This window comes from Oncorhynchus mykiss, chromosome 16 (genome assembly GCF_057628025.1).
Source record: "Oncorhynchus mykiss isolate SJ-2025 chromosome 16, ASM5762802v1, whole genome shotgun sequence".
Taxonomy (NCBI): Eukaryota; Metazoa; Chordata; class Actinopteri; order Salmoniformes; family Salmonidae; genus Oncorhynchus; species Oncorhynchus mykiss.
Genome location: NC_143037.1, coordinates 76,713,409 through 76,740,000, shown reverse-complemented (window position 1 = coordinate 76,740,000; position 26,592 = coordinate 76,713,409). Strand labels below are relative to the sequence as shown.

Below are 26,592 nucleotides of genomic sequence, written 5' to 3'. Positions count from 1 at the left end.
CTGGGCCACATTTTAAAACGTTATAGAGAAATTAATGAATAGTTTCTCCCTCTCTCTCTTCCCCTCTTTCTCTCTCTTCCCCTCCTTCTCTCTCTTCCCCTCCTTCTCTCTCTCCCCATCTCCTCTCGCTCCCTCTCTCTCTTCCCTTCCTCTCTCTCCCCATCTCCTCTCGCTCCCTCTCTCTCTCCCCCTCCCTCCCTCTATCTCCCCCTCCCTCCCTCTCTCTCCCCCTCCCTCCCTCCCTCTCTCTCTCCCCCTCCCTCCCTCTATCTCCCCCTCCCTCCCTCTCTCTCCCCCTCCCTCCCTCTCTCTCCCCCTCCCTCCCTCCCTCTCTCTCCCCCTCCCTCCCTCTCTCTCCCCCTCCCTCCCTCTATCTCCCCCTCCCTCCCCCTCCCTCCCTCTCTCTCCCCCTCCCTCCCTCTCTCTCCCCCTCCCTCCCTCTCTCTCTCCCTACCTCCCTCTATCTCCCCCTCCCTCCCTCTATCTCCCTCTCTCTCCCCCTCCCTCCCTCTCCCCCTCCCTCCCTCCCTCTCTCTCCCCCTCCCTCCCTCCCTCTCTCTCCCTCTCTCTCCCCCTCCCTCCCTCTCTCTCCCCCTCCCTCCCTCTCTCTCCCCCTCCCTCCCTCCCTCCCTCCCTCCCTCCCTCCCTCCCTCCCTCCCTCCCTCCCTCCCTCTCTCTCCCCCTCCCTCCCTCTATCTCCCCCTCCCTCCCTCTCTCTCCCCCTCCCTCCCTCCCTCTCTCTCCCCCGCCCTCCCTCCCTCTCTCTCCCCCTCCCTCCCTCTATCTACCCCTCCCTCTCTCTCTCTCCCCCTCTCTCCCTCTCTCCTCCCCCTCTCTCCCCCCTCCAGACAACAGTGATAGAGTATGTGAAGCCGTCTGATCTGAAGAAGGACATGAACGAGACTTTTAAAGAGAAGTTTCCTCAAGTCAAGCTGACACTCAGCAAGATCAGGAGGTATGCTACTGTAGTGTGTGTGTGTGGGTGTGGGTGGGTGTGGGTGTGTGTGTGTGGGTACGGTCATTTCCATAGATGTTTTGTCTTTCTCTTTTCCCAACACCCCCTCCCTCCCCCTCTCTCTCTTCCCTCTCTTCCTCTCCCTCTCACCCTCTCTCTTCCCCTCCTTCTCTCTCTCCCCATCTCCTCTCCCTCCTCTCTCTCTCTCTCTCTCCCTCCATCTTTCCTTCTCTCCCCTCCCTCCCTCCCTACCTCCCTCTTCTTCCCTCCCTCCCTCTTCTTCCCTCCCTACCTCCCTCTGTCTTCTCCCTCTCTTCCGCTTTCCCTCTCACCCTCTCTCTTCCACCCCCCCTCTCTCTCTCCCTCTCACTCTCTCTCTTCCCTCTCTCTTGCTCTCTCCCTCTCTCTTCCGCCCCTCTCCCCCTCTCGCTCTCACCCTCTTTCTTCCACCCCTCTCCTTCTCTCCCTCTCGCTCTCACCCTCTCTCTTCTTCCTCTCCGTCTCACCCTCTCTTCCCCCCTCTCCTTCTCTCCCTCTCGCTCTCACCCTCTCTCTTCCCCTCTCCCTCTTGTTCTCACCCCCTCTCCTCTCCCTCTCACCCTCTCTCTTCTTCCTCTCCGTCTCACCCTCTCTCTTCCCCCCCTCTCCTTCTCTCCCTCTCGCTCTCACCCTCTCTCTCTTCCCCTCTCCCTCTTGTTCTCACCCCCTCTCCTCTCCCTCTCACCCTCTCTCTTCCACCCCTCTCTCCTCTCGCTCTCTCCCTCACCCTCTCTTCCCCCCTCTCCCTCACCCTCTCTTTTCCCTCTCTCCCTCACCCTCTCTTCCTCTCCCTCTCACCCTCTCTTCCACCCCTCTCGCCTCTCCCTCTCACCCTCTCTCTTCCCCTCTTATTGACATGGAAAGTATAACCACATCCATGACCAAACGAAACATTTTTTATTATTATATATATATATATATATAATATTATATTAATTATTATTATGTATATACATATAGGGCTGTATGTCCAGGTGGTGTTAAGGCGGTGCTAATGTCAAACCAACGTTAGTTTGTTAATTTCGTCTTGTAAAAAAAAACGGGCATTTTCCAGCCCTTAACGCCAGGCTTGGTAATGTACCTGTCTTATATCACCTTGCGCTCAGATGGGTGGCTGGAAATATTTTTAGGTCCTTAAAAATATGATCCAATGTGTTAATTTCCGGCAGCGATGATATTTATTTATTTTTGATGCCTGTAATACTTCGTATTTAGAAACTGCCCCCACCACCATTTTGTTTTATTGGATTTAAAACTAAGCCCAGCTTCCTCTCCTCTCAAGGCTTTTCAAGACTGTCGATTTAAAAGGTTTAACTCCTGAGACCGCTTGGAAATTAATCTTAATCACCGAAGCTTTATTAAAACATTAAGTTTGAGAGGAGTTTAACCAGTGAGCTGACATTCCCTTTTTATCTCTGCGTTGTGGACAAACCCACATTATTTTAACCAATCAGGTTCCGTTTAAGACGTACGTAAAACCCCCTCCAAGATGTCGGCTACGGGTCCGGGCCCATCAGGAAACGAGAGGTGAGATCCTCGGTGAATACAGTCAACCTCGTATTTAGAAGTTATCTGTAACCTGTAAAAAAAAAATATTGAAATTAAAAGGCTTGTTTTTTATGTTTCTTGTGTTCAAAACCCTCCCTTAGGCCTACTATAAGCCCTCCCTTAGGCCTACTATAAGCCCTCCCTTAGCCCTCCCTTAGGCCTACTATAAGCCCTCCCTTAGGCCTACTATAAGCCCTCCCTTAGGCCTACTATAAGCCCTCCCTTAGGCCTACTATAAGCCCTCCCTTAGCCCTACTATAAGCCCTCCCTTAGGCCTACTATAAGCCCTCCCTTAGGCCTACTATAAGCCCTCCCTTAGGCCTACTATAAGCCCTCCCTTAGGCCTACTATAAGCCCTCCCTTAGCCCTACTATAAGCCCTCCCAGCCCTACTATAAGCCCTCCCTTAGGCCTACTATAAGCCCTCCCTTAGGCCAACTATAAGCCCTCCCTTAGGCCTACTATAAGCCCTCCCTTAGGCCAACTATAAGCCCTCCCTTAGGCCTACCATAAGCCCTCCCTTAGGCCTACTTTAATCCCTCCCTTAGGCCTACTATAAGCCCTCCCTTAGGCCTACTATAAGCCCTCCCTTAGGCCTACTATAAGCCCTCCCTTAGCCCTACTATAAGCCCTCCCTTAGCCCTACTATAAGCCCTCCCTTAGGCCTACTATAATCCCTCCCTTAGGCCTACTATAAGCCCTCCCTTAGGCTTACTATAAGCCCTCCCTTAGGCCTACTATAAGCCCTCCCTTAGGCCTACTATAAGCCCTCCCTTAGCCCTACTATAAGCCCTCCCTTAGGCCTACTATAAGCCCTCCCTTAGCCCTCCCTTTGCCCTACTATAAGCCCTTCCTTAGCCCTCCCTTAGGCCTACTATAAGCCCTCCCTTAGGCCTACTATAAGCCCTTCCTTAGCCCTCCCTTAGCCCTCCCTTAGCCCTACTATAAGCCCTCCCTTAGCCCTCCCTTAGGCCTACTATAAGCCCTCCCTTAGGCCAACTATAAGCCCTCCCTTAGGCCTACCATAAGCCCTCCCTTAGGCCTACTTTAATCCCTCCCTTAGGCCTACTATAAGCCCTCCCTTAGGCCTACTATAAGCCCTCCCTTAGGCCTACTATAAGCCCTCCCTTAGCCCTACTATAAGCCCTCCCTTAGCCCTACTATAAGCCCTCCCTTAGGCCTACTATAATCCCTCCCTTAGGCCTACTATAAGCCCTCCCTTAGGCTTACTATAAGCCCTCCCTTAGGCCTACTATAAGCCCTCCCTTAGGCCTACTATAAGCCCTCCCTTAGCCCTACTATAAGCCCTCCCTTAGGCCTACTATAAGCCCTCCCTTAGCCCTCCCTTTGCCCTACTATAAGCCCTTCCTTAGCCCTCCCTTAGGCCTACTATAAGCCCTCCCTTAGGCCTACTATAAGCCCTTCCTTAGCCCTCCCTTAGCCCTCCCTTAGCCCTACTATAAGCCCTCCCTTAGCCCTCCCTTAGGCCTACTATAAGCCCACCCTTAGCCCTCCCTTAGCCCTACTATAAGCCCTCCCTTAGGCCAACTATAAGCCCTCCTTTAGGCCAACTATAAGCCCTCCCTTAGGCCTACCATAAGCCCTCCCTTAGGCCTACTATAAGAACTCCCTTAGCCCTCCCTCATGCCTACTATAAGCCCTCCCTTAGGCCTACTATAAGCCCTCCCTTAGGCCTACTATAAGCCCTCCCTTAGCCTTCCCTTAGGCCTACTATATCACCTTGCGCTCAGATGGGTGGCTGGAAATATTTTTAGGTCCTTAAAAATATGATCCAATGTGTTAATTTCCGGCAGCGATGATATTTATTTATTTTTGATGCCTGTAATACTTCGTATTTAGAAACTGCCCCCACCACCATTTTGTTTTATTGGATTTAAAACTAAGCCCAGCTTCCTCTCCTCTCAAGGCTTTTCAAGACTGTCGATTTAAAAGGTTTAACTCCTGAGACCGCTTGGAAATTAATCTTAATCACCGAAGCTTTATTAAAACATTAAGTTTGAGAGGAGTTTAACCAGTGAGCTGACATTCCCTTTTTATCTCTGCGTTGTGGACAAACCCACATTATTTTAACCAATCAGGTTCCGTTTAAGACGTACGTAAAACCCCCTCCAAGATGTCGGCTACGGGTCCGGGCCCATCAGGAAACGAGAGGTGAGATCCTCGGTGAATACAGTCAACCTCGTATTTAGAAGTTATCTGTAACCTGTAAAAAAAAAATATTGAAATTAAAAGGCTTGTTTTTTATGTTTCTTGTGTTCAAAACCCTCCCTTAGGCCTACTATAAGCCCTCCCTTAGGCCTACTATAAGCCCTCCCTTAGCCCTCCCTTAGGCCTACTATAAGCCCTCCCTTAGGCCTACTATAAGCCCTCCCTTAGGCCTACTATAAGCCCTCCCTTAGGCCTACTATAAGCCCTCCCTTAGCCCTACTATAAGCCCTCCCTTAGGCCTACTATAAGCCCTCCCTTAGGCCTACTATAAGCCCTCCCTTAGGCCTACTATAAGCCCTCCCTTAGGCCTACTATAAGCCCTCCCTTAGCCCTACTATAAGCCCTCCCAGCCCTACTATAAGCCCTCCCTTAGGCCTACTATAAGCCCTCCCTTAGGCCAACTATAAGCCCTCCCTTAGGCCTACTATAAGCCCTCCCTTAGGCCAACTATAAGCCCTCCCTTAGGCCTACCATAAGCCCTCCCTTAGGCCTACTTTAATCCCTCCCTTAGGCCTACTATAAGCCCTCCCTTAGGCCTACTATAAGCCCTCCCTTAGGCCTACTATAAGCCCTCCCTTAGCCCTACTATAAGCCCTCCCTTAGCCCTACTATAAGCCCTCCCTTAGGCCTACTATAATCCCTCCCTTAGGCCTACTATAAGCCCTCCCTTCGGCTTACTATAAGCCCTCCCTTAGGCCTACTATAAGCCCTCCCTTAGGCCTACTATAAGCCCTCCCTTAGCCCTACTATAAGCCCTCCCTTAGGCCTACTATAAGCCCTCCCTTAGCCCTCCCTTTGCCCTACTATAAGCCCTTCCTTAGCCCTCCCTTAGGCCTACTATAAGCCCTCCCTTAGGCCTACTATAAGCCCTTCCTTAGCCCTCCCTTAGCCCTCCCTTAGCCCTACTATAAGCCCTCCCTTAGCCCTCCCTTAGGCCTACTATAAGCCCACCCTTAGCCCTCCCTTAGCCCTACTATAAGCCCTCCCTTAGGCCAACTATAAGCCCTCCTTTAGGCCAACTATAAGCCCTCCCTTAGGCCTACCATAAGCCCTCCCTTAGGCCTACTATAAGAACTCCCTTAGCCCTCCCTCATGCCTACTATAAGCCCTCCCTTAGGCCTACTATAAGCCCTCCCTTAGGCCTACTATAAGCCCTCCCTTAGCCTTCCCTTAGGCCTACTATATCACCTTGCGCTCAGATGGGTGGCTGGAAATATTTTTAGGTCCTTAAAAATATGATCCAATGTGTTAATTTCCGGCAGCGATGATATTTATTTATTTTTGATGCCTGTAATACTTCGTATTTAGAAACTGCCCCCACCACCATTTTGTTTTATTGGATTTAAAACTAAGCCCAGCTTCCTCTCCTCTCAAGGCTTTTCAAGACTGTCGATTTAAAAGGTTTAACTCCCGAGACCGCTTGGAAATTAATCTTAATCACCGAAGCTTTATTAAAACATTAAGTTTGAGAGGAGTTTAACCAGTGAGCTGACATTCCCTTTTTATCTCTGCGTTGTGGACAAACCCACATTATTTTAACCAATCAGGTTCCGTTTAAGACGTACGTAAAACCCCCTCCAAGATGTCGGCTACGGGTCCGGGCCCATCAGGAAACGAGAGGTGAGATCCTCGGTGAATACAGTCAACCTCGTATTTAGAAGTTATCTGTAACCTGTAAAAAAAAAATATTGAAATTAAAAGGCTTGTTTTTTATGTTTCTTGTGTTCAAAACCCTCCCTTAGGCCTACTATAAGCCCTCCCTTAGGCCTACTATAAGCCCTCCCTTAGCCCTCCCTTAGGCCTACTATAAGCCCTCCCTTAGGCCTACTATAAGCCCTCCCTTAGGCCTACTATAAGCCCTCCCTTAGGCCTACTATAAGCCCTCCCTTAGCCCTACTATAAGCCCTCCCTTAGGCCTACTATAAGCCCTCCCTTAGGCCTACTATAAGCCCTCCCTTAGGCCTACTATAAGCCCTCCCTTAGGCCTACTATAAGCCCTCCCTTAGCCCTACTATAAGCCCTCCCAGCCCTACTATAAGCCCTCCCTTAGGCCTACTATAAGCCCTCCCTTAGGCCAACTATAAGCCCTCCCTTAGGCCTACTATAAGCCCTCCCTTAGGCCTACTATAAGCCCTCCCTTAGGCCTACTATAAGCCCTCCCTTAGGCCTACTATAAGCCCTCCCTTAGCCCTACTATAAGCCCTCCCTTAGGCCTACTATAAGCCCTCCCTTAGGCCTACTATAAGCCCTCCCTTAGGCCTACTATAAGCCCTCCCTTAGGCCTACTATAAGCCCTCCCTTAGCCCTACTATAAGCCCTCCCTTAGGCCTACTATAAGCCCTCCCTTAGGCCTACTATAATCCCTCCCTTAGGCCTACTATAAGCCCTCACTTAGGCTTACTATAAGCCCTCCCTTAGGCCTACTATAAGCCCTCCCTTAGGCCTACTATAAGCCCTCCCTTAGCCCTACTATAAGCCCTCCCTTAGGCCTACTATAAGCCCTCCCTTAGCCCTCCCTTTGCCCTACTATAAGCCCTTCCTTAGCCCTCCCTTAGGCCTACTATAAGCCCTCCCTTAGGCCTACTATAAGCCCTTCCTTAGCCCTCCCTTAGCCCTCCCTTAGCCCTACTATAAGCCCTCTCTTAGCCCTCCCTTAGGCCTACTATAAGCCCACCCTTAGGCCAACTATAAGCCCTCCTTTAGGCCAACTATAAGCCCTCCCTTAGGCCTACCATAAGCCCTCCCTTAGGCCTACTATAAGAACTCCCTTAGCCCTCCCTCATGCCTACTATAAGCCCTCCCTTAGGCCTACTATAAGCCCTCCCTTAGGCCTACTATAAGCCCTCCCTTAGCCTTCCCTTAGGCCTACTATAAGCCCTCCCTTAGGCCTACTATAAGCCCTCCCTTAGGCCTACTATAAGCCCTCCATTAGCCCTCCCTTAGGCCTACTATAAGCCCTCCCTTAGCCCTCCCTTAGGCCTACTATAAGCCCTCCCTTAGCCCTCCCTTAGTCCTACTATAAGCCCTCCCTTAGCCCTCCGTTAGGCCTACTATAAGCCCTCCCTTAGCCCTCCCTTAGCCCTACTATAAGCCCTTCCTTAGCCCTACTATAAGCCCTCCCTTAGCCCTCCCTTAGGCCTACTATAAGCCCTCCCTTAGCCCTCCCCTAGGCCTACTATAAGCCCTCCCTTAGCCCTCCCTTAGGCCTACTATAAGCCCTCCCTTAGCCCTCCCTTAGGCCTACTATAAGCCCTCCCTTAGCCCTCCCTTAGGCCTACTATAAGCCCTCCCTTAGGCCTACTATAAGCCCTCCCTTAGCCCTACTATAAGCCCTCCCTTAGGCCTACTATAATCCCTCACTTAGGCCTACTATAAGCCCTCCCTTAGGCCTACTATAAGCCCTCCCTTAGGCCTACTATAAGCCCTCCCTTAGGCCTACTATAAGCCCTCCCTTAGCCCTACTATAAGCCCTCCCTTAGGCCTACTGTAAGCCCTCCCTTAGCCCTCCCTTAGGCCTACTATAAGCCCTCCCTTAGCCCTCCCTTAGGCCTACTATAAGCCCTCCCTTAGCCCTCCCTTAGGCCTACTATAAGCCCTCCCTTAGGCCTACTATAAGCCCTCCCTTAGGCCTACTATAAGCCCTCCCTTAGCCCTACTATAAGCCCTCCCTTAGGCCTACTATAAGCCCTCCCTTAGGCCTACTATAAGCACTCCCTTAGGCCTACTATAAGCCCTCCCTTAGGCCTACTATAAGCCCTCCCTTAGCCCTACTATAAGCCCTCCCTTAGCCCTACTATAAGACCTCCCTTAGGCCTACTATAAGCCCTCCCTTAGGCCTACTATAAGCCCTCCCTTAGGCCTACTATAAGCCCTCCCTTAGCCCTACTATAAGCCCTCCCTTAGGCCTACTATAATCCCTCACTTAGGCCTACTATAAGCCCTCCCTTAGGCCTACTATAAGCCCTCCCTTAGGCCTACTATAAGCCCTCCCTTAGGCCTACTATAAGCCCTCCCTTAGCCCTACTATAAGCCCTCCCTTAGGCCTACTATAAGCCCTCCCTTAGCCCTCCCTTAGGCCTACTATAAGCCCTCCCTTAGCCCTCCCTTAGGCCTACTATAAGCCCTCCCTTAGGCCTACTATAAGCCCTCCCTTAGGCCTACTATAAGCCCTCCCTTAGGCCTACTATAAGCCCTCCCTTAGGCCTACTATAAGCCCTCCCTTAGGCCTACTATAAGCCCTCCCTTAGGCCTACTATAAGCCCTCCCTTAGGCCTACTATAAGCCCTCCCTTAGCCCTACTATAAGCCCTCCCTTAGCCCTACTATAAGCCCTCCCTTAGGCCTACTATAAGCCCTCCCTTAGGCCAACTATAAGCCCTCCCTTAGGCCTACTATAAGCCCTCCCTTAGGCCAACTATAAGCCCTCCCTTAGGCCTACCATAAGCCCTCCCTTAGGTCTACTATAATCCCTCCCTTAGGCCTACTATAAGCCCTCCCTTAGGCCTACTATAAGCCCTCCCTTAGGCCTACTATAAGCCCTCCCTTAGCCCTACTATAAGCCCTCCCTTAGCCCTACTATAAGCCCTCCCTTAGGCCTACTATAATCCCTCCCTTAGGCCTACTATAAGCCCTCCCTTAGGCCACTATAAGCCCTCCCTTAGCCCTACTATAAGCCCTCCCTTAGGCCTACTATAAGCCCTCCCTTAGCCCTCCCTTTGCCCTACTATAAGCCCTTCCTTAGCCCTCCCTTAGGCCTACTATAAACCCTCCCTTAGGCCTACTATAAGCCCTTCCTTAGCCCTCCCTTAGCCCTCCCTTAGCCCTACTATAAGCCCTCCCTTAGCCCTCCCTTAGGCCTACTATAAGCCCACCCTTAGCCCTCCCTTAGCCCTCCCTTAGCCCTACTATAAGCCCTCCCTTAGGCCAACTATAAGCCCTCCCTTAGGCCAACTATAAGCCCTCGCTTAGGCCTACCATAAGCCCTCCCTTAGGCCTACTATAAGCACTCCCTTAGCCCTCCCTCATGCCTACTATAAGCCCTCCCTTAGGCCTACTATAAGCCCTCCCTTAGGCCTACTATAAGCCCTCCCTTAGCCCTCCCTTAGGCCTACTATAAGCCCTCCCTTAGCCCTCCCTTAGGCCTACTATAAGCCCTCGCTTAGCCCTCCCTTAGGCCTACTATAAACCCTCCCTTAGCCCTCCCTTAGCCCTACTATAAGCCCTCCCTTAGCCCTCCCTTAGGCCTACTATAAGCCCTCCCTTAGGCCTACAATAAGCCCTCCCTTAGCCCTCCCTTAGTCCTACTATAAGCCCTCCCTTAGCCCTCCGTTAGGCCTACTATAAGCCCTCCCTTAGCCCTCCCTTAGCCCTACTATAAGCCCTTCCTTAGCCCTACTATAAGCCCTCCCTTAGCCCTCCCTTAGGCCTACTTTAAGCCCTCCGTTAGCCCTCCCTTAGGCCTACTATAAGCCCTCCCTTAGCCCTCCCTTAGGCTTACTATAAGCCCTCCCTTAGGCCTACTATAAGCCCTTCCTTAGCCCTCCCTTAGCCCTCCCTTAGCCCTACTATAAGCCCTCCCTTAGCCCTCCCTTAGCCCTCCCTTAGGCCTACTATAAGCCCACCCTTAGCCCTCCCTTAGCCCTACTATAAGCCCTCCCTTAGGCCTACTATAAGCCCTCCCTTAGCCCTCCCTTAGGCCTACTATAAGCCCTCCCTTAGGCCTACTATAAGCCCTCCCTTAGGCCTACTATAAGCCCTCCCTTAGCCCTACTATAAGCCCTCCCTTAGGCCTACTATAATCCCTCACTTAGGCCTACTATAAGCCCTCCCTTAGGCCTACTATAAGCCCTCCCTTAGGCCTTCTATAAGCCCTCCCTTAGGCCTACTATAAGCCCTCCCTTAGGCCTTCTATAAGCCCTCCCTTAGGCCTACTATAAGCCCTCCCTTAGCCCTCCCTTAGGCCTACTATAAGCCCTCCCTTAGCCCTCCCTTAGGCCTACTATAAGCCCTCCCTTAGCCCTCCCTTAGGCCTACTATAAACCCTCCCTTAGGCCTACTATAATCCCTCCCTTAGGCCTACTATAAGCCCTCCCTTAGGCTTACTATAAGCCCTCCCTTAGGCCTACTATAAGCCCTCCCTTAGGCCACTATAAGCCCTCCCTTAGCCCTACTATAAGCCCTCCCTTAGGCCTACTATAAGCCCTCCCTTAGCCCTCCCTTTGCCCTACTATAAGCCCTTCCTTAGCCCTCCCTTAGGCCTACTATAAACCCTCCCTTAGGCCTACTATAAGCCCTTCCTTAGCCCTCCCTTAGCCCTCCCTTAGCCCTACTATAAGCCCTCCCTTAGCCCTCCCTTAGGCCTACTATAAGCCCACCCTTAGCCCTCCCTTAGCCCTACTATAAGCCCTCCCTTAGGCCAACTATAAGCCCTCCCTTAGGCCAACTATAAGCCCTCGCTTAGGCCTACCATAAGCCCTCCCTTAGGCCTACTATAAGCACTCCCTTAGCCCTCCCTCATGCCTACTATAAGCCCTCCCTTAGGCCTACTATAAGCCCTCCCTTAGGCCTACTATAAGCCCTCCCTTAGCCCTCCCTTAGGCCTACTATAAGCCCTCCCTTAGGCCTACTATAAGCCCTCCCTTAGGCCTACTATAAGCCCTCCATTAGCCCTCCCTTAGGCCTACTATAAGCCCTCCCTTAGCCCTCCCTTAGGCCTACTATAAGCCCTCCCTTAGCCCTCCCTTAGGCCTACTATAAGCCCTCGCTTAGCCCTCCCTTAGGCCTACTATAAACCCTCCCTTAGCCCTCCCTTAGCCCTACTATAAGCCCTCCCTTAGCCCTCCCTTAGGCCTACTATAAGCCCTCCCTTAGGCCTACAATAAGCCCTCCCTTAGCCCTCCCTTAGTCCTACTATAAGCCCTCCCTTAGCCCTCCGTTAGGCCTACTATAAGCCCTCCCTTAGCCCTCCCTTAGCCCTACTATAAGCCCTTCCTTAGCCCTACTATAAGCCCTCCCTTAGGCCTACTATAAGCCCTCCCTTAGCCCTCCCTTAGGCCTACTATAAGCCCTCCCTTAGCCCTCCCTTAGGCCTACTATAAGCACTCCCTTAGGCCTACTATAAGCCCTTCCTTAGCCCTCCCTTAGCCCTCCCTTAGCCCTACTATAAGCCCTCCCTTAGCCCTCCCTTAGCCCTCCCTTAGGCCTACTATAAGCCCACCCTTAGCCCTCCCTTAGCCCTACTATAAGCCCTCCCTTAGGCCTACTATAAGCCCTCCCTTAGCCCTCCCTTAGGCCTACTATAAGCCCTCCCTTAGGCCTACTATAAGCCCTCCCTTAGGCCTACTATAAGCCCTCCCTTAGCCCTACTATAAGCCCTCCCTTAGGCCTACTATAATCCCTCACTTAGGCCTACTATAAGCCCTCCCTTAGGCCTACTATAAGCCCTCCCTTAGGCCTTCTATAAGCCCTCCCTTAGGCCTACTATAAGCCCTCCCTTAGGCCTTCTATAAGCCCTCCCTTAGGCCTACTATAAGCCCTCCCTTAGCCCTCCCTTAGGCCTACTATAAGCCCTCCCTTAGCCCTCCCTTAGGCCTACTATAAGCCCTCCCTTAGCCCTCCCTTAGGCCTACTATAAACCCTCCCTTAGCCCTCCCTTAGGCCTACTATAAGCCCTCCCTTAGGCCTACTATAAGCCTTCCCTTAGCCCTCCCTTAGGCCTACTATAAGCCCACCCTTAGCCCTCCCTTAGCCCTACTATAAGCCCTCCCTTAGGCCTACTATAAGCCCTCCCTTAGCCCTCCCTTAGGCCTACTATAAGCCCTCCCTTAGGCCTACTATAAGCCCTCCCTTAGGCCTACTCTAAGCCCTCCTTTAGGCCTACTATAAGCCCTCCCTTAGGCCTACTATAAGCCCTCCCTTAGCCCTACTATAAGCCCTCCCTTAGCCCTACTATACGCCCTCCCTTAGGCCTACTATAAGCCCTCCATTAGGCCTACTATAAGCCCTCCCTTAGGCCTACTATAAGCCCTCCCTTAGGCCTACTATAAGCCCTCCCTTAGCCCTACTATAAGCCCTCCCTTAGCCCTACTATAAGCCCTCCCTTAGGCCTACTATAATCCCTCACTTAGGCCTACTATAAGCCCTCCCTTAGGCCTACTATAAGCCCTCCCTTAGGCCTACTATAAGCCCTCCTTTAGGCCTACTATAAGCCCTCCCTTAGCCCTACTATAAGCCCTCCCTTAGGCCTACTATAAGCCCTCCCTTAGCCCTCCCTTAGGCCTACTATAAGCCCTCCCTTAGCCCTCCCTTAGGCCTACTATAAGCCCTCCCTTAGGCCTACTATAAGCCCTTCCTTAGCCCTCCCTTAGCCCTCCCTTAGCCCTACTATAAGCCCTCCCTTAGCCCTCCCTTAGTTCTACTATAAGCCCACCCTTAGCCCTCCCTTAGCCCTACTATAAGCCCTCCCTTAGGCCAACTATAAGCCCTCCCTTAGGCCTATTATAAGCCCTCCCTTAGGCCAACTATAAGCCCTCCCTTAGGCCTACCATAAGCCCTCCCTTAGGCCTACTATAATCCCTCCCTTAGGCCTACTATAAGCCCTCCCTTAGGCCTACTATAAGCCCTCCCTTAGGCCTACTATAAGCCCTCCCTTAGCCCTACTATAAGCCCTCCCTTAGCCCTACTATAAGCCCTCCCTTAGGCCTACTATAATCCCTCCCTTAGGCCTACTATAAGCCCTCCCTTAAGCCTACTATAAGCCCTCCCTTAGGCCAACTATAAGCCCTCCCTTAGGCCTACCATAAGCCCTCCCTTAGGCCTACTATAAGCCCTCCCTTAGCCCTCCCTTTGCCCTACTATAAGCCCTTCCTTAGCCCTCCCTTAGGCCTACTATAAGCCCTCCCTTAGGCCTACTATAAGCCCTTCCTTAGCCCTCCCTTAGCCCTCCCTTAGCCCTACTATAAGCCCTCCCTTAGCCCTCCCGAAGGCCTACTATAAGCCCACCCTTAGCCCTCCCTTAGCCCTACTATAAGCCCTCCCTTAGGCCAACTATAAGCCCTCCCTTAGGCCAACTATAAGCCCTCCCTTAGGCCTACCATAAGCCCTCCCTTAGGCCTACTATAAGCCCTCCCTTAGCCCTCCCTCATGCCTACTATAAGCCCTCCCTTAGGCCTACTATAAGCCCTCCCTTAGGCCTACTATAAGCCCTCCCTTAGCCCTCCCTTAGGCCTACTATAAGCCCTCCCTTAGGCCTACTATAAGCCCTCCATTAGCCCTCCCTTAGGCCTACTATAAGCCCTCCCTTAGGCCTACTATAAGCCCTCCCTTAGCCCTCCCTTAGGCCTACTATAAGCCCTCGCTTAGCCCTCCCTTAGGCCTACTATAAGCCCTCCCTTAGCCCTCCCTTAGCCCTACTATAAGCCCTCCCTTAGCCCCCCCTTAGGCCTACTATAAGCCCTCCCTTAGCCCTCCCCTAGTCCTACTATAAGCCCTCCGTTAGGCCTACTATAAGCCCTCCCTTAGCCCTCCCTTAGCCCTACTATAAGCCCTTCCTTAGCCCTCCCTTAGCCCTACTATAAGCCCTCCCTTAGCCCTCCCTTAGCCCTACTATAAGCCCTCCCTTAGCCCTCCCTTAGGCCTACTATAAGCCCTCCCTTAGGCCTACTATAAGCCCTCCCTTAGCCCTACTATAAGCCCTCCCTTAGCCCTACTATAAGCCCTCCCTTAGGCCTACTATAATCCCTCCCTTAGGCCTACTATAAGCCCTCCCTTAGGCCTACTATAAGCCCTCCCTTAGGCCTACTATAAGCCCTCCCTTAGGCCTACTATAAGCCCTCCCTTAGCCCTACTATAAGCCCTCCCTTAGGCCTACTATAGGCCCTCCCTTAGCCCTCCCTTAGCCCTACTATAAGCCCTTCCTTAGCCCTCCCTTAGGCCTACTATAAGCCCTTCCTTAGCCCTCCCTTAGCCCTCCCTTAGCCCTACTATAAGCCCTCCCTTAGCCCTCCCTTAGGCCTACTATAAGCCCTCCCTTAGGCCAACTATAAGCCCTCCCTTAGGCCTACCATAAGCCCTCCCTTAGGCCTACTATAAGCACTCCCTTAGCCCTCCCTCATGCCTACTATAAGCCCTCCCTTAGGCCTACTATAAGCCCTCCCTTAGGCCTACTATATGCCCTCCCTTAGCCCTCCCTTAGGCCTACTATAAGCCCACCCTTAGCCCTCCCTTAGCCCTACTATAAGCCCTCCCTTAGGCCTACTATAAGCCCTCCCTTAGGCCTACTATAAGCCCTCCCTTAGGCCTACTATAAGCCCTCCCTTAGCCCTACTATAAGCCCTCCCTTAGCCCTACTATAAGCCCTCCCTTAGGCCTACTATAATCCCTCCCTTAGGCCTACTATAAGCCCTCCCTTAGGCCTACTATAAGCCCTCCCTTAGGCCTACTATAAGCCCTCCCTTAGGCCTACTATAAGCCCTCCCTTAGCCCTACTATAAGCCCTCCCTTAGGCCTACTATAAGCCCTCCCTTAGCCCTCCCTTTGCCCTACTATACCCCCTTCCTTAGCCCTCCCTTAGGCCTACTATAAGCCCTCCCTTAGGCCTACTATAAGCCCTTCCTTAGCCCTCCCTTAGCCCTACTATAAGCCCTCCCTTAGCCCTCCCTTAGGCCTACTATAAGCCCTCCCTTAGCCCTCCCTTAGTCCTACTATAAGCCCTCCCTTAGCCCTCCGTTAGGCCTACTATAAGCCCTCCCTTAGCCCTCCCTTAGCCCTACTATAAGCCCTCCCTTAGCCCTACTATAAGCCCTCCCTTAGGCCTACTATAATCCCTCCCTTAGGCCTACTATAAGCCCTCCCTTAGGCCTACTATAAGCCCTCCCTTAGCCCTACTATAAGCCCTCCCTTAGCCCTACTATAAGCCCTCCCTTAGGCCTACTATAATCCCTCCCTTAGGCCTACTATAAGCCCTCCCTTAAGCCTACTATAAGCCCTCCCTTAGGCCAACTATAAGCCCTCCCTTAGGCCTACCATAAGCCCTCCCTTAGGCCTACTATAAGCCCTCCCTTAGCCCTCCCTTTGCCCTACTATAAGCCCTTCCTTAGCCCTCCCTTAGGCCTACTATAAGCCCTCCCTTAGGCCTACTATAAGCCCTTCCTTAGCCCTCCCTTAGCCCTCCCTTAGCCCTACTATAAGACCTCCCTTAGCCCTCCCTTAGCCCTCCCTTAGGCCTACTATAAGCCCACCCTTAGCCCTCCCTTAGCCCTACTATAAGCCCTCCCTTAGGCCAACTATAAGCCCTCCCTTAGGCCAACTATAAGCCCTCCCTTAGGCCTACCATAAGCCCTCCCTTAGGCCTACTATAAGCCCTCCCTTAGCCCTCCCTCATGCCTACTATAAGCCCTCCCTTAGGCCTACTATAAGCCCTCCCTTAGGCCTACTATAAGCCCTCCCTTAGCCCTCCCTTAGGCCTACTATAAGCCCTCCCTTAGGCCTACTATAAGCCCTCCATTAGCCCTCCCTTAGGCCTACTATAAGCCCTCCCTTAGGCCTACTATAAGCCCTCCCTTAGCCCTCCCTTAGGCCTACTATAAGCCCTCGCTTAGCCCTCCCTTAGGCCTACTATAAGCCCTCCCTTAGCCCTCCCTTAGCCCTACTATAAGCCCTCCCTTAGCCCTCCCTTAGGCCTACTATAAGCCCTCCCTTAGCCCTCCCCTAGTCCTACTATAAGCCCTCCGTTAGGCCTACTATAAGCCCTCCCTTAGCCCTCCCTTAGCCCTACTATAAGCCCTTCCTTAGCCCTCCCTTAGCCCTACTATAAGCCCTCCCTTAGGCCTACTATAAGCCCTCCCTTAGCCCTACTATAAGCCCTCCCTTAGGCCTACTATAAGCCCTCCCTTAGCCCTCCCTTTGCCCTACTATACCCCCTTCCTTAGCCCTCCCTTAGGCCTACTATAAGCCCTCCCTTAGGCCTACTATAAGCCCTTCCTTAGCCCTCCCTTAGCCCTACTATAAGCCCTCCCTTAGCCCTCCCTTAGGCCTACTATAAGCCCTCCCTTAGCCCTCCCTTAGTCCTACTATAAGCCCTCCCTTAGCCCTCCGTTAGGCCTACTATAAGCCCTCCCTTAGCCCTCCCTTAGCCTTACTATAAGCCCTCCCTTAGCCCTACTATAAGCCCTCCCTTAGGCCTACTATAATCCCTCCCTTAGGCCTACTATAAGCCCTCCCTTAGGCCTACTATAAGCCCTCCCTTAGCCCTACTATAAGCCCTCCCTTAGCCCTACTATAAGCCCTCCCTTAGGCCTACTATAATCCCTCCCTTAGGCCTACTATAAGCCCTCCCTTAAGCCTACTATAAGCCCTCCCTTAGGCCAACTATAAGCCCTCCCTTAGGCCTACCATAAGCCCTCCCTTAGGCCTACTATAAGCCCTCCCTTAGCCCTCCCTTTGCCCTACTATAAGCCCTTCCTTAGCCCTCCCTTAGGCCTACTATAAGCCCTCCCTTAGGCCTACTATAAGCCCTTCCTTAGCCCTCCCTTAGCCCTCCCTTAGCCCTACTATAAGACCTCCCTTAGCCCTCCCTTAGCCCTCCCTTAGGCCTACTATAAGCCCACCCTTAGCCCTCCCTTAGCCCTACTATAAGCCCTCCCTTAGGCCAACTATAAGCCCTCCCTTAGGCCAACTATAAGCCCTCCCTTAGGCCTACCATAAGCCCTCCCTTAGGCCTACTATAAGCCCTCCCTTAGCCCTCCCTCATGCCTACTATAAGCCCTCCCTTAGGCCTACTATAAGCCCTCCCTTAGGCCTACTATAAGCCCTCCCTTAGCCCTCCCTTAGGCCTACTATAAGCCCTCCCTTAGGCCTACTATAAGCCCTCCATTAGCCCTCCCTTAGGCCTACTATAAGCCCTCCCTTAGGCCTACTATAAGCCCTCCCTTAGCCCTCCCTTAGGCCTACTATAAGCCCTCGCTTAGCCCTCCCTTAGGCCTACTATAAGCCCTCCCTTAGCCCTCCCTTAGCCCTACTATAAGCCCTCCCTTAGCCCTCCCTTAGGCCTACTATAAGCCCTCCCTTAGCCCTCCCCTAGTCCTACTATAAGCCCTCCGTTAGGCCTACTATAAGCCCTCCCTTAGCCCTCCCTTAGCCCTACTATAAGCCCTTCCTTAGCCCTCCCTTAGCCCTACTATAAGCCCTCCCTTAGCCCTCCCTTAGCCCTACTATAAGCCCTCCCTTAGCCCTCCCTTAGGCCTACTATAAGCCCTCCCTTAGGCCTACTATAAGCCCTCCCTTAGCCCTACTATAAGCCCTCCCTTAGCCCTACTATAAGCCCTCCCTTAGGCCTACTATAATCCCTCCCTTAGGCCTACTATAAGCCCTCCCTTAGGCCTACTATAAGCCCTCCCTTAGGCCTACTATAAGCCCTCCCTTAGGCCTACTATAAGCCCTCCCTTAGCCCTACTATAAGCCCTCCCTTAGGCCTACTATAGGCCCTCCCTTAGCCCTCCCTTAGCCCTACTATAAGCCCTTCCTTAGCCCTCCCTTAGGCCTACTATAAGCCCTTCCTTAGCCCTCCCTTAGCCCTCCCTTAGCCCTACTATAAGCCCTCCCTTAGCCCTCCCTTAGGCCTACTATAAGCCCTCCCTTAGGCCAACTATAAGCCCTCCTTTAGGCCTACCATAAGCCCTCCCTTAGGCCTACTATAAGCACTCCCTTAGCCCTCCCTCATGCCTACTATAAGCCCTCCCTTAGGCCTACTATAAGCCCTCCCTTAGGCCTACTATATGCCCTCCCTTAGCCCTCCCTTAGGCCTACTATAAGCCCACCCTTAGCCCTCCCTTAGCCCTACTATAAGCCCTCCCTTAGGCCTACTATAAGCCCTCCCTTAGGCCTACTATAAGCCCTCCCTTAGGCCTACTATAAGCCCTCCCTTAGCCCTACTATAAGCCCTCCCTTAGCCCTACTATAAGCCCTCCCTTAGGCCTACTATAATCCCTCCCTTAGGCCTACTATAAGCCCTCCCTTAGGCCTACTATAAGCCCTCCCTTAGGCCTACTATAAGCCCTCCCTTAGGCCTACTATAAGCCCTCCCTTAGCCCTACTATAAGCCCTCCCTTAGGCCTACTATAAGCCCTCCCTTAGCCCTCCCTTTGCCCTACTATACCCCCTTCCTTAGCCCTCCCTTAGGCCTACTATAAGCCCTCCCTTAGGCCTACTATAAGCCCTTCCTTAGCCCTCCCTTAGCCCTACTATAAGCCCTCCCTTAGCCCTCCCTTAGGCCTACTATAAGCCCTCCCTTAGCCCTCCCTTAGTCCTACTATAAGCCCTCCCTTAGCCCTCCGTTAGGCCTACTATAAGCCCTCCCTTAGCCCTCCCTTAGCCCTACTATAAGCCCTTCCTTAGCCCTACTATAAGCCCTTCCTTAGCCCTCCCTTAGCCCTACTATAAGCCCTCCTACACCTTCCTTGTTTTATGGTTACAATGGACGTCCGTGACTTTCTCAAATCTTCTGGAGATGTGAATGCAGTCTGATCTGTAAAATGTTTCCAATTATGTTGATAAACCACAGGCCTATTGGGGAGCAGTAGAACGGGGAGAGGACGTTCTCTCTCTCTCTCTCTGTCCATACAGGATCGTTGTCCTGCTACTGTGAACAGTATGAATGTGTGTATAAAAAAAAAACTCTAGTTTGAGTCGTTTCAATTTTTTTAATTTTTTTTAGACCTCATCAATAATTAATTTACATTTTTCTTATTGACAATGTCTGGCATGTCCATGCTCAGCCATAATGCATTTTATAGTAGTCCTAGCCCGTACGTCTTTGCTAAATATGTTAACTATGTTCTTAGTAATGTTATTGGCTTCAATAGCATTCACACTCGATGAGTGTGAGTGTGAATGCTATGTGAATGCGTGAATGTGTGAATGTGTGAATGCTATTGAAGCCAATAACATTACTAAGAACATAGTTAACATATTTAGCAAAGACGTCTACATTTTATATGTTTTGTTTCTAACATTGGAATTGGAGTTGTTTCCGAGGCAACACATAAAAGACAAAAAAAACACACAACTAAAAACACAACTAAATACACAACTAACTACACAACTAACTACACAACTAACTACACAACTAACTACACAACTAAATACACAACTAACTACACAACTAACTACACAACGAACTACACAACTAACTACACAACTAACTACACAACGAACTACACAACTAACTACACAACGAACTACACAACTAAATACACAACTAACTACACAACTAACTACACAACTAACTACACAACTAACTACACAACTAACTACACAACTAACTACACAACTAAAAACACAACTAAATACACAACTAACTACACAACTAAATACACAACTAAAAACACAACTAAAAACACAACTAACTACACAACTAAATACACAACTAAATACACAACTAACTACACAACTAACTACACAACTAAAAACACAACTAACTACACAACTAACTACACAACTAAATACACAACTAACTACACAACTAACTACACAACTAACTACACAACTAAAAACACAACTAAATACACAACTAACTACACAACTAACTACACAACTAACTACACAACTAAATACACAACTAAATACACAACTAAATACACAACTAAAAACACAACTAACTACACAACTAACTACACAACTAACTACACAACTAAATACACAACTAAATACACAACTAAATACACAACTCAATACACAATTAAATACACAATTAAATACACAATTAAATACACAACTAAATACACAATTAAATACACAATTAAATACACAACTAAATACACAACTCAATACACAATTAAATACACAATTAAATACACAACTAAATACACAACTAAATACACAATTAAATACACAATTAAATACACAATTAAATACACAATTAAATACACAATTAAATACACAACTAAATACACAACTAAATACATAACTAAATACACAACTAAATACACAAAGTGAAGTATCCACATATTTCGCCATGGAGCACGTTCTGATTGGCCAGTGAGGGGTCAAGCCTGGACACACCCACAACGTGTTTATTCATCAACATAGCAACAGTATTTCGGACACACCGCTGAACCTATAGCGCCACCGCCTGCGTTTAGATTGGCCGTTGAGTTTGTTAAAATAGAACCCCGTGGACTCATGTTAAATCAATATCGCTCTCTCTCTCTCTCTCTCTCTCTCTCTCTGTCTCTCTCCCTCTCTTTCTCTCTCTCTCTCTCTCTCTTCTTTCTCTCTCTCTCTCTCTCTTCTTTCTCTCTCTCTCTCTCTCTCCTTTCTCTCTCTCTCTCTGTCTCTCTCTCTCTCTCTCTGTCTCTCTCTGTCTCTCTCTGTCTCTCTCTCTCTCTCTCTCCCTTCTCTATCTCTCTCTGTCTCTCTCTCTCTCTCTCTGTCTCTCTGTCTCTCTCTGTCTCTCTCTCTCTCTCTCTCTCTCTCTCTCTCTCTCTCTCTCTGTCTCTCTCTGTCTCTCTCTCTCTGTCTCTCTGTCTCTCTCTGTTTCTCTCTCTCTGTCTCTCTCTCTCTCTGTCTCTCTCTCTCTGTCTCTCTCTGTCTCTGTCTCTCTCTGTCTCTCTCTCTCTGTCTGTCTCTCTCTCTCTCTCTCTGTCTCTCTCTGTCTCTCTGTCTCTCTGTCTCTCTCTGTCGCTCTCTCTCTGTCTCTCTCTCTCTCTCTGTCTCTCTCTGTCTCTCTCTCTCTGTCTCTCTCTCTCTCTGTCTCTCTGTCCTCCAGTCTGAAAAGGGAGATACGTACGGTGGGTGACGACTGCGGACTGCAGCCGGTCACCGTGGCGATGGCGTTTGTTTACTTTGAGAAGCTGGTCCTCCAGGGACGACTCAACAAACGCAACAGGAAGTTGGTGTCTGCCGCCTGCGTGCTCCTCGCTGCTAAGATCAGCAGCGACCTCAAGAAGCAGGACGTCACTCAGCTCATAGATGTACGTGTGTATAATTACAATATCTCTTTATGTGCATATGTGGGCTGTTTTTCTGTGTTTTTCTTTATGAGAGCTTGTTGTTGGACGTTAAACTCCTGGACTCAACTACCAACCTCCTATCAGAGTGCTTTCTAATCCCAAAAACAGGCATTTGAGAAAAGTAATGTTTCTCTGTTCTTTAGGGTTTCCTTTTGTTACCTGAGGCTGGCCCTCTGTCCCCATGGCCCTCTGTCACCATGGCCCCTCTGACCCCCATGGCCCCTCTGACCCTCATGGCCCCTCTGACCCTCATGGCCCCTCTGACCCCCATGGCCCCTCTGACCCCCATGGCCCCTCTGACCCCCATGGCCCTTCTGACCCCATGGCCCTCTGACCCCCATGGCCCTCTGACCCCCATGGCCCTCTGACCCCATGGCCCCTCTGACCCCCATGGCCCCTCTGATCCCCATGACCCCTCTGACCCCCATGGCCCTCTCACCCCCATGGCCCCTCTGACCCCCATGGCCCCTCTGACCCTCATGGCCCCTCTGACCCTCATGGCCCTCTGACCCTCATGGCCCTCTGACCCCCATGGCCCCTCTGACCCTCATGGCCCCTCTGACCCTCATGGCCCCTCTGACCCCCATGGCCCCTCTGACCCCCATGGCCCCTCTGACCCCCATGGCCCTCTGACCCCCATGGCCCCTCTGACCCCCATGACCCTCTGACCTCATGGCCCTCTGACCTCATGGCCCTCTGACCCCTCTGACCCCCATGGCCCTCTGACCTCATGGCCCTCATGTTCTTCTTACACAAAGCAGCAGTCAGCAGGGCCATTATATGACAGTTTATATTGCTAAACATCAGATCTTCCTGTAGTGTGTGGAAACTGATCCTGAGACTGTTCATTTTTATTGTTTATTTCACTTTTGTTAATTGTCTACTTCACTTGCTTTGGCAATGTTAGCATGTTTCCCACACCAATAAAGCCCCTTGCTTTGGCAATGTTAGCATGTTTCCCACACCAATAAAGCCCCTTGCTTTGGCAATGTTAACATGTTTCCCATACCAATAAAGCCCCTTGCTTTGGCAATGTTAACATGTTTCCCACACCAATAAAGCCCCTTGCTTTGGCAATGTTAACATGTTTCCCACACCAATAAAGCCCCTTGCTTTGGCAATGTTAACATGTTTCCCACACCAATAAAGCCCCTTGCTTTGGCAATGTTAACATGTTTCCCACACCAATAAAGCCCCTTGCTTTGGCAATGTTAACATGTTTCCCACACCAATAAAGCCCCTTGCTTTGGCAATGTTAACATGTTTCCCACACCAATAAAGCCCCTTGCTTTGGCAATGTTAACATGTTTCCCACACCAATAAAGCCCCTTGCTTTGGCAATGTTAACATGTTTCCCACACCAATAAAGCCCCTTGCTTTGGCAATGTTAACATGTTTCCCACACCAATAAAGCCCCTTGCTTTGGCAATGTTAACATGTTTCCCACACCAATAAAGCCCCTTGCTTTGGCAATGTTAACATGTTTCCCACACCAATAAAGCCCCTTGCTTTGGCAATGTTAACATGTTTCCCACACCAATAAAGCCCCTTGCTTTGGCAATGTTAACATGTTTCCCACACCAATAAAGCCCCTTGCTTTGGCAATGTTAACATGTTTCCCACACCAATAAAGCCCCTTGCTTTGGCAATGTTAACATGTTTCCCACACCAATAAAGCCCCTTGCTTTGGCAATGTTAACATGTTTCCCATACCAATAAAGCCCCTTGCTTTGGCAATGTTAACATGTTTCCCACACCAATAAAGCCCCTTGCTTTGGCAATGTTAACATGTTTCCCACACCAATAAAGCCCCTTGCTTTGGCAATGTTAACATGTTTCCCACACCAATAAAGCCCCTTGCTTTGGCAATGTTAACATGTTTCCCACACCAATAAAGCCCCTTGCTTTGGCAATGTTAACATGTTTCCCACGCCAATAAAGCCCCTTGCTTTGGCAATGTTAACATGTTTCCCATGCCAATAAAGCCCCTTGCTTTGGCAATGTTAACATGTTTCCCATACCAATAAAGCCCCTTGCTTTGGCAATGTTAACATGTTTCCCACACCAATAAAGCCCCTTGCTTTGGCAATGTTAACATGTTTCCCACGCCAATAAAGCCCCTTGCTTTGGCAATGTTAACATGTTTCCCATGCCAATAAAGCCCCTTGCTTTGGCAATGTTAACATGTTTCCCACGCCAATAAAGCCCCTTGCTTTGGCAATGTTAACATGTTTCCCACGCCAATAAAGCCCCTTGCTTTGGCAATGTTAACATGTTTCCCACACCAATAAAGCCCCTTGAATTGAATTGACTGATATCTAATGGCAAATCAAAAATGGCACCCAATTTACTACGTGGCTCTGGACAAAAGTAGTGCATTGTGTACTAGAGAATAACTCCTAGCTCTTTAATAGCCCTTAAAGTCATCCTCTGTTTTCCTCCATCTCTCTCTCTCTCTCTCTCTCGCCCCTCTCTTCTCTCTCTCTCCCCTCTCTTCCCTCTCTCTCTCCCCCTCTCCCTCTCCCTCTCTCTCTCCCCTCTCTTCCCTCTCTCACTCTCCTATCTCTCCTCTCTCTCTCTCTCCCCTCTCTTCCCTCTCTCTCCCCCTCTCCCTCTCTCTCTCTCTCTCTCCCCCTCTCCCTCTCTCTCCCCCTCTCTTCTGTCACTCTCTCTCCCTCTCTCTCTCTCTTTCTCTCTCCCCCTCTCTCTCCCTCTCTCACTCTCTCTCTCTCTCTCTCTCTCTCTTCCTCTCTCCCTCTGTCACTTTCCCTCTATCTCTCTTCTCTCTCATTTCCCCTCTTTCTTTCTCTCTGTCTCTCTCTTCACTCTCTCCTCTCTCTTCACTCTCTCCTCTCTCTTCTTTCCCTCCCCTCTCTCCTCTCTTCTCTATCTTCTCTCTCTTCTCTCTCTTATCTCGCTCTCGTCTCTCCTCTCTCTTCTAAACTCTTCTGCTGCAGAAACTGGAGGAGCGTTTCCGTATCAGTCGGCGAGAGTTGATCCCGTTTGAGTTCACTATCCTTGTTGCCCTGGAGATGGCTCTGTACCTGCCTGAGAGCACCATCATGCCACACTACCGACGCCTGGTGCAGCAGAACTAGGACCACGCCCCTGCCACACCCACTGGGACAGGAGCCCCACCTACTAGGACTAAAGATTGGACATCAATCAATCAATCAAATTTATTTATAAAGCCCTTCTTACATCAGCCGATGTCACAAAGTGCTGTACAGAAACCCAGCCTAAAACCCCAAACAGCAAGCAATGCAGGTGTAGAAGCACGGGGGGGTGAAGGAGAGACATGAGGGGGGGGGGGGGGGGGGGGGTGAAGGAGAGACAAATTAAGTAGTTTAAAGGGAGCAGAGATGGAAAGAAAGAAGATGAGAGAGAAGTTAAGAGAGAGATGATGTAGGTAAAGGATTAGTTATGTCCCGTGACGCCCATGAAACCCTTAGCACTGACCACACTCTCATAATCAGTAACAATACTGGTATTGACCCTCACGAGAAGCAGAAACGACACCTACGATGTCATCAAACCACAGCACATCTGTTTCTACACCTTCTAAACCTGAACATGTCCATCCTGCCATGTTCCCCTAGGGGGCGGTCAAGTTCAGCAGTAGCATTGGGATTAAATGTAAGGTGACTTTACCACAGGGATACCAGTTACTAGTTAGCAACATGAGTTGTGACTTTACCACAGGGATACCAGTTACTAGTTAGCAACATGAGTTGTGACTTTACCACAGGGATACCAGTTACTAGTTAGAAACATGAGTCGTGACTTTACCACAAGGATACCAGTTACTAGTTAGCAACATGAGTCGTGACTTTACCACAAGGATACCAGTTACTAGTTAGCAACATGAGTCGTGACTTTACCACAGGGATACCAGTTACTAGTTAGAAACATGAGTCGTGACTTTACCACAAGGATACCAGTTACTAGTTAGCAACATGAGTCGTGACTTTACCACAGGGATACCAGTTACTAGTTAGAAACATGAGTCGTGACTTTACCACAAGGATACCAGTTACTAGTTAGAAACATGAGTCGTGACTTTACCACAAGGATACCAGTTACTAGTTAGCAACATGAGTCGTGACTTTACCACAAGGATACCAGTTACTAGTTAGCAACATGAGTCGTGACTTTACCACAAGGATACCAGTTACTAGTTAGCAACATGAGTCGTGACTTTACCACAAGGATACCAGTTACTAGTTAGCAACATGAGTCGTGACTTTACCACAGGGATACCAGTTACTAGTTAGTAGTAATACTTCTCTCTCTCCCTCCTGCCAGTGTGTTAAAGGGAAAACAAATAACGTCACACAAACATTTAACCAAAAATACATTTAATGTATTTATCCTTTCTGATATGTATATTTATTATATTGTATCAACGCAGCATAAGGGATATTTTATATTATAACCCTTGTAGCTTAACTCACACAGGTCTTATTATCCACCTTCAGCCCTGTTTATACTTGGTTCTAACATGCGTCCTTTGTCCTGATCTTGGCCACATTCTGATTGTGATTAGCTCTTCCTGACCACTTCCAGAGGTAGTCAAAGATGCATCCAGTACGGATACGGCCTTGAAGTGTCAACGTATCCTGACGACGAAAGCGTATACATTCGGTCCTCTCAAATAAATCACACCGGCCAGTTGAGGTAGTAATGCCGCATTCAAAACAACTGGGAACTCGGAATTCGGGAACTTGGATATCGCCGGCGTCCGACGTCAGTGCGTTCAAGACAACTTGGAGCTACAACTGGGAAAAAATTGTTTCGCACGGTCATCCAACTCGGAA

General features: G+C 50.1%; 1 protein-coding gene across 1 annotated transcript in view; it reads left to right on the top strand.

Annotated features, from left to right (window-relative positions):
• LOC110510377 (CDK5 and ABL1 enzyme substrate 2) overlaps positions 1–26,228 on the top strand; it is a 102,101-nt gene extending 75,873 nt beyond the window's left edge. The window contains exons 7-9 of the mRNA XM_036947799.2: positions 849–955; positions 21,532–21,736; positions 24,733–26,228. Of these exons, the coding sequence (XP_036803694.2) occupies positions 849–955; positions 21,532–21,736; positions 24,733–24,873 (453 nt within the window). The 3' untranslated portion in view covers positions 24,874–26,228. The remainder of the gene's footprint in view (positions 1–848; positions 956–21,531; positions 21,737–24,732) is intronic.
• The last annotated feature ends 364 nt before the right edge of the window (positions 26,229–26,592 follow it).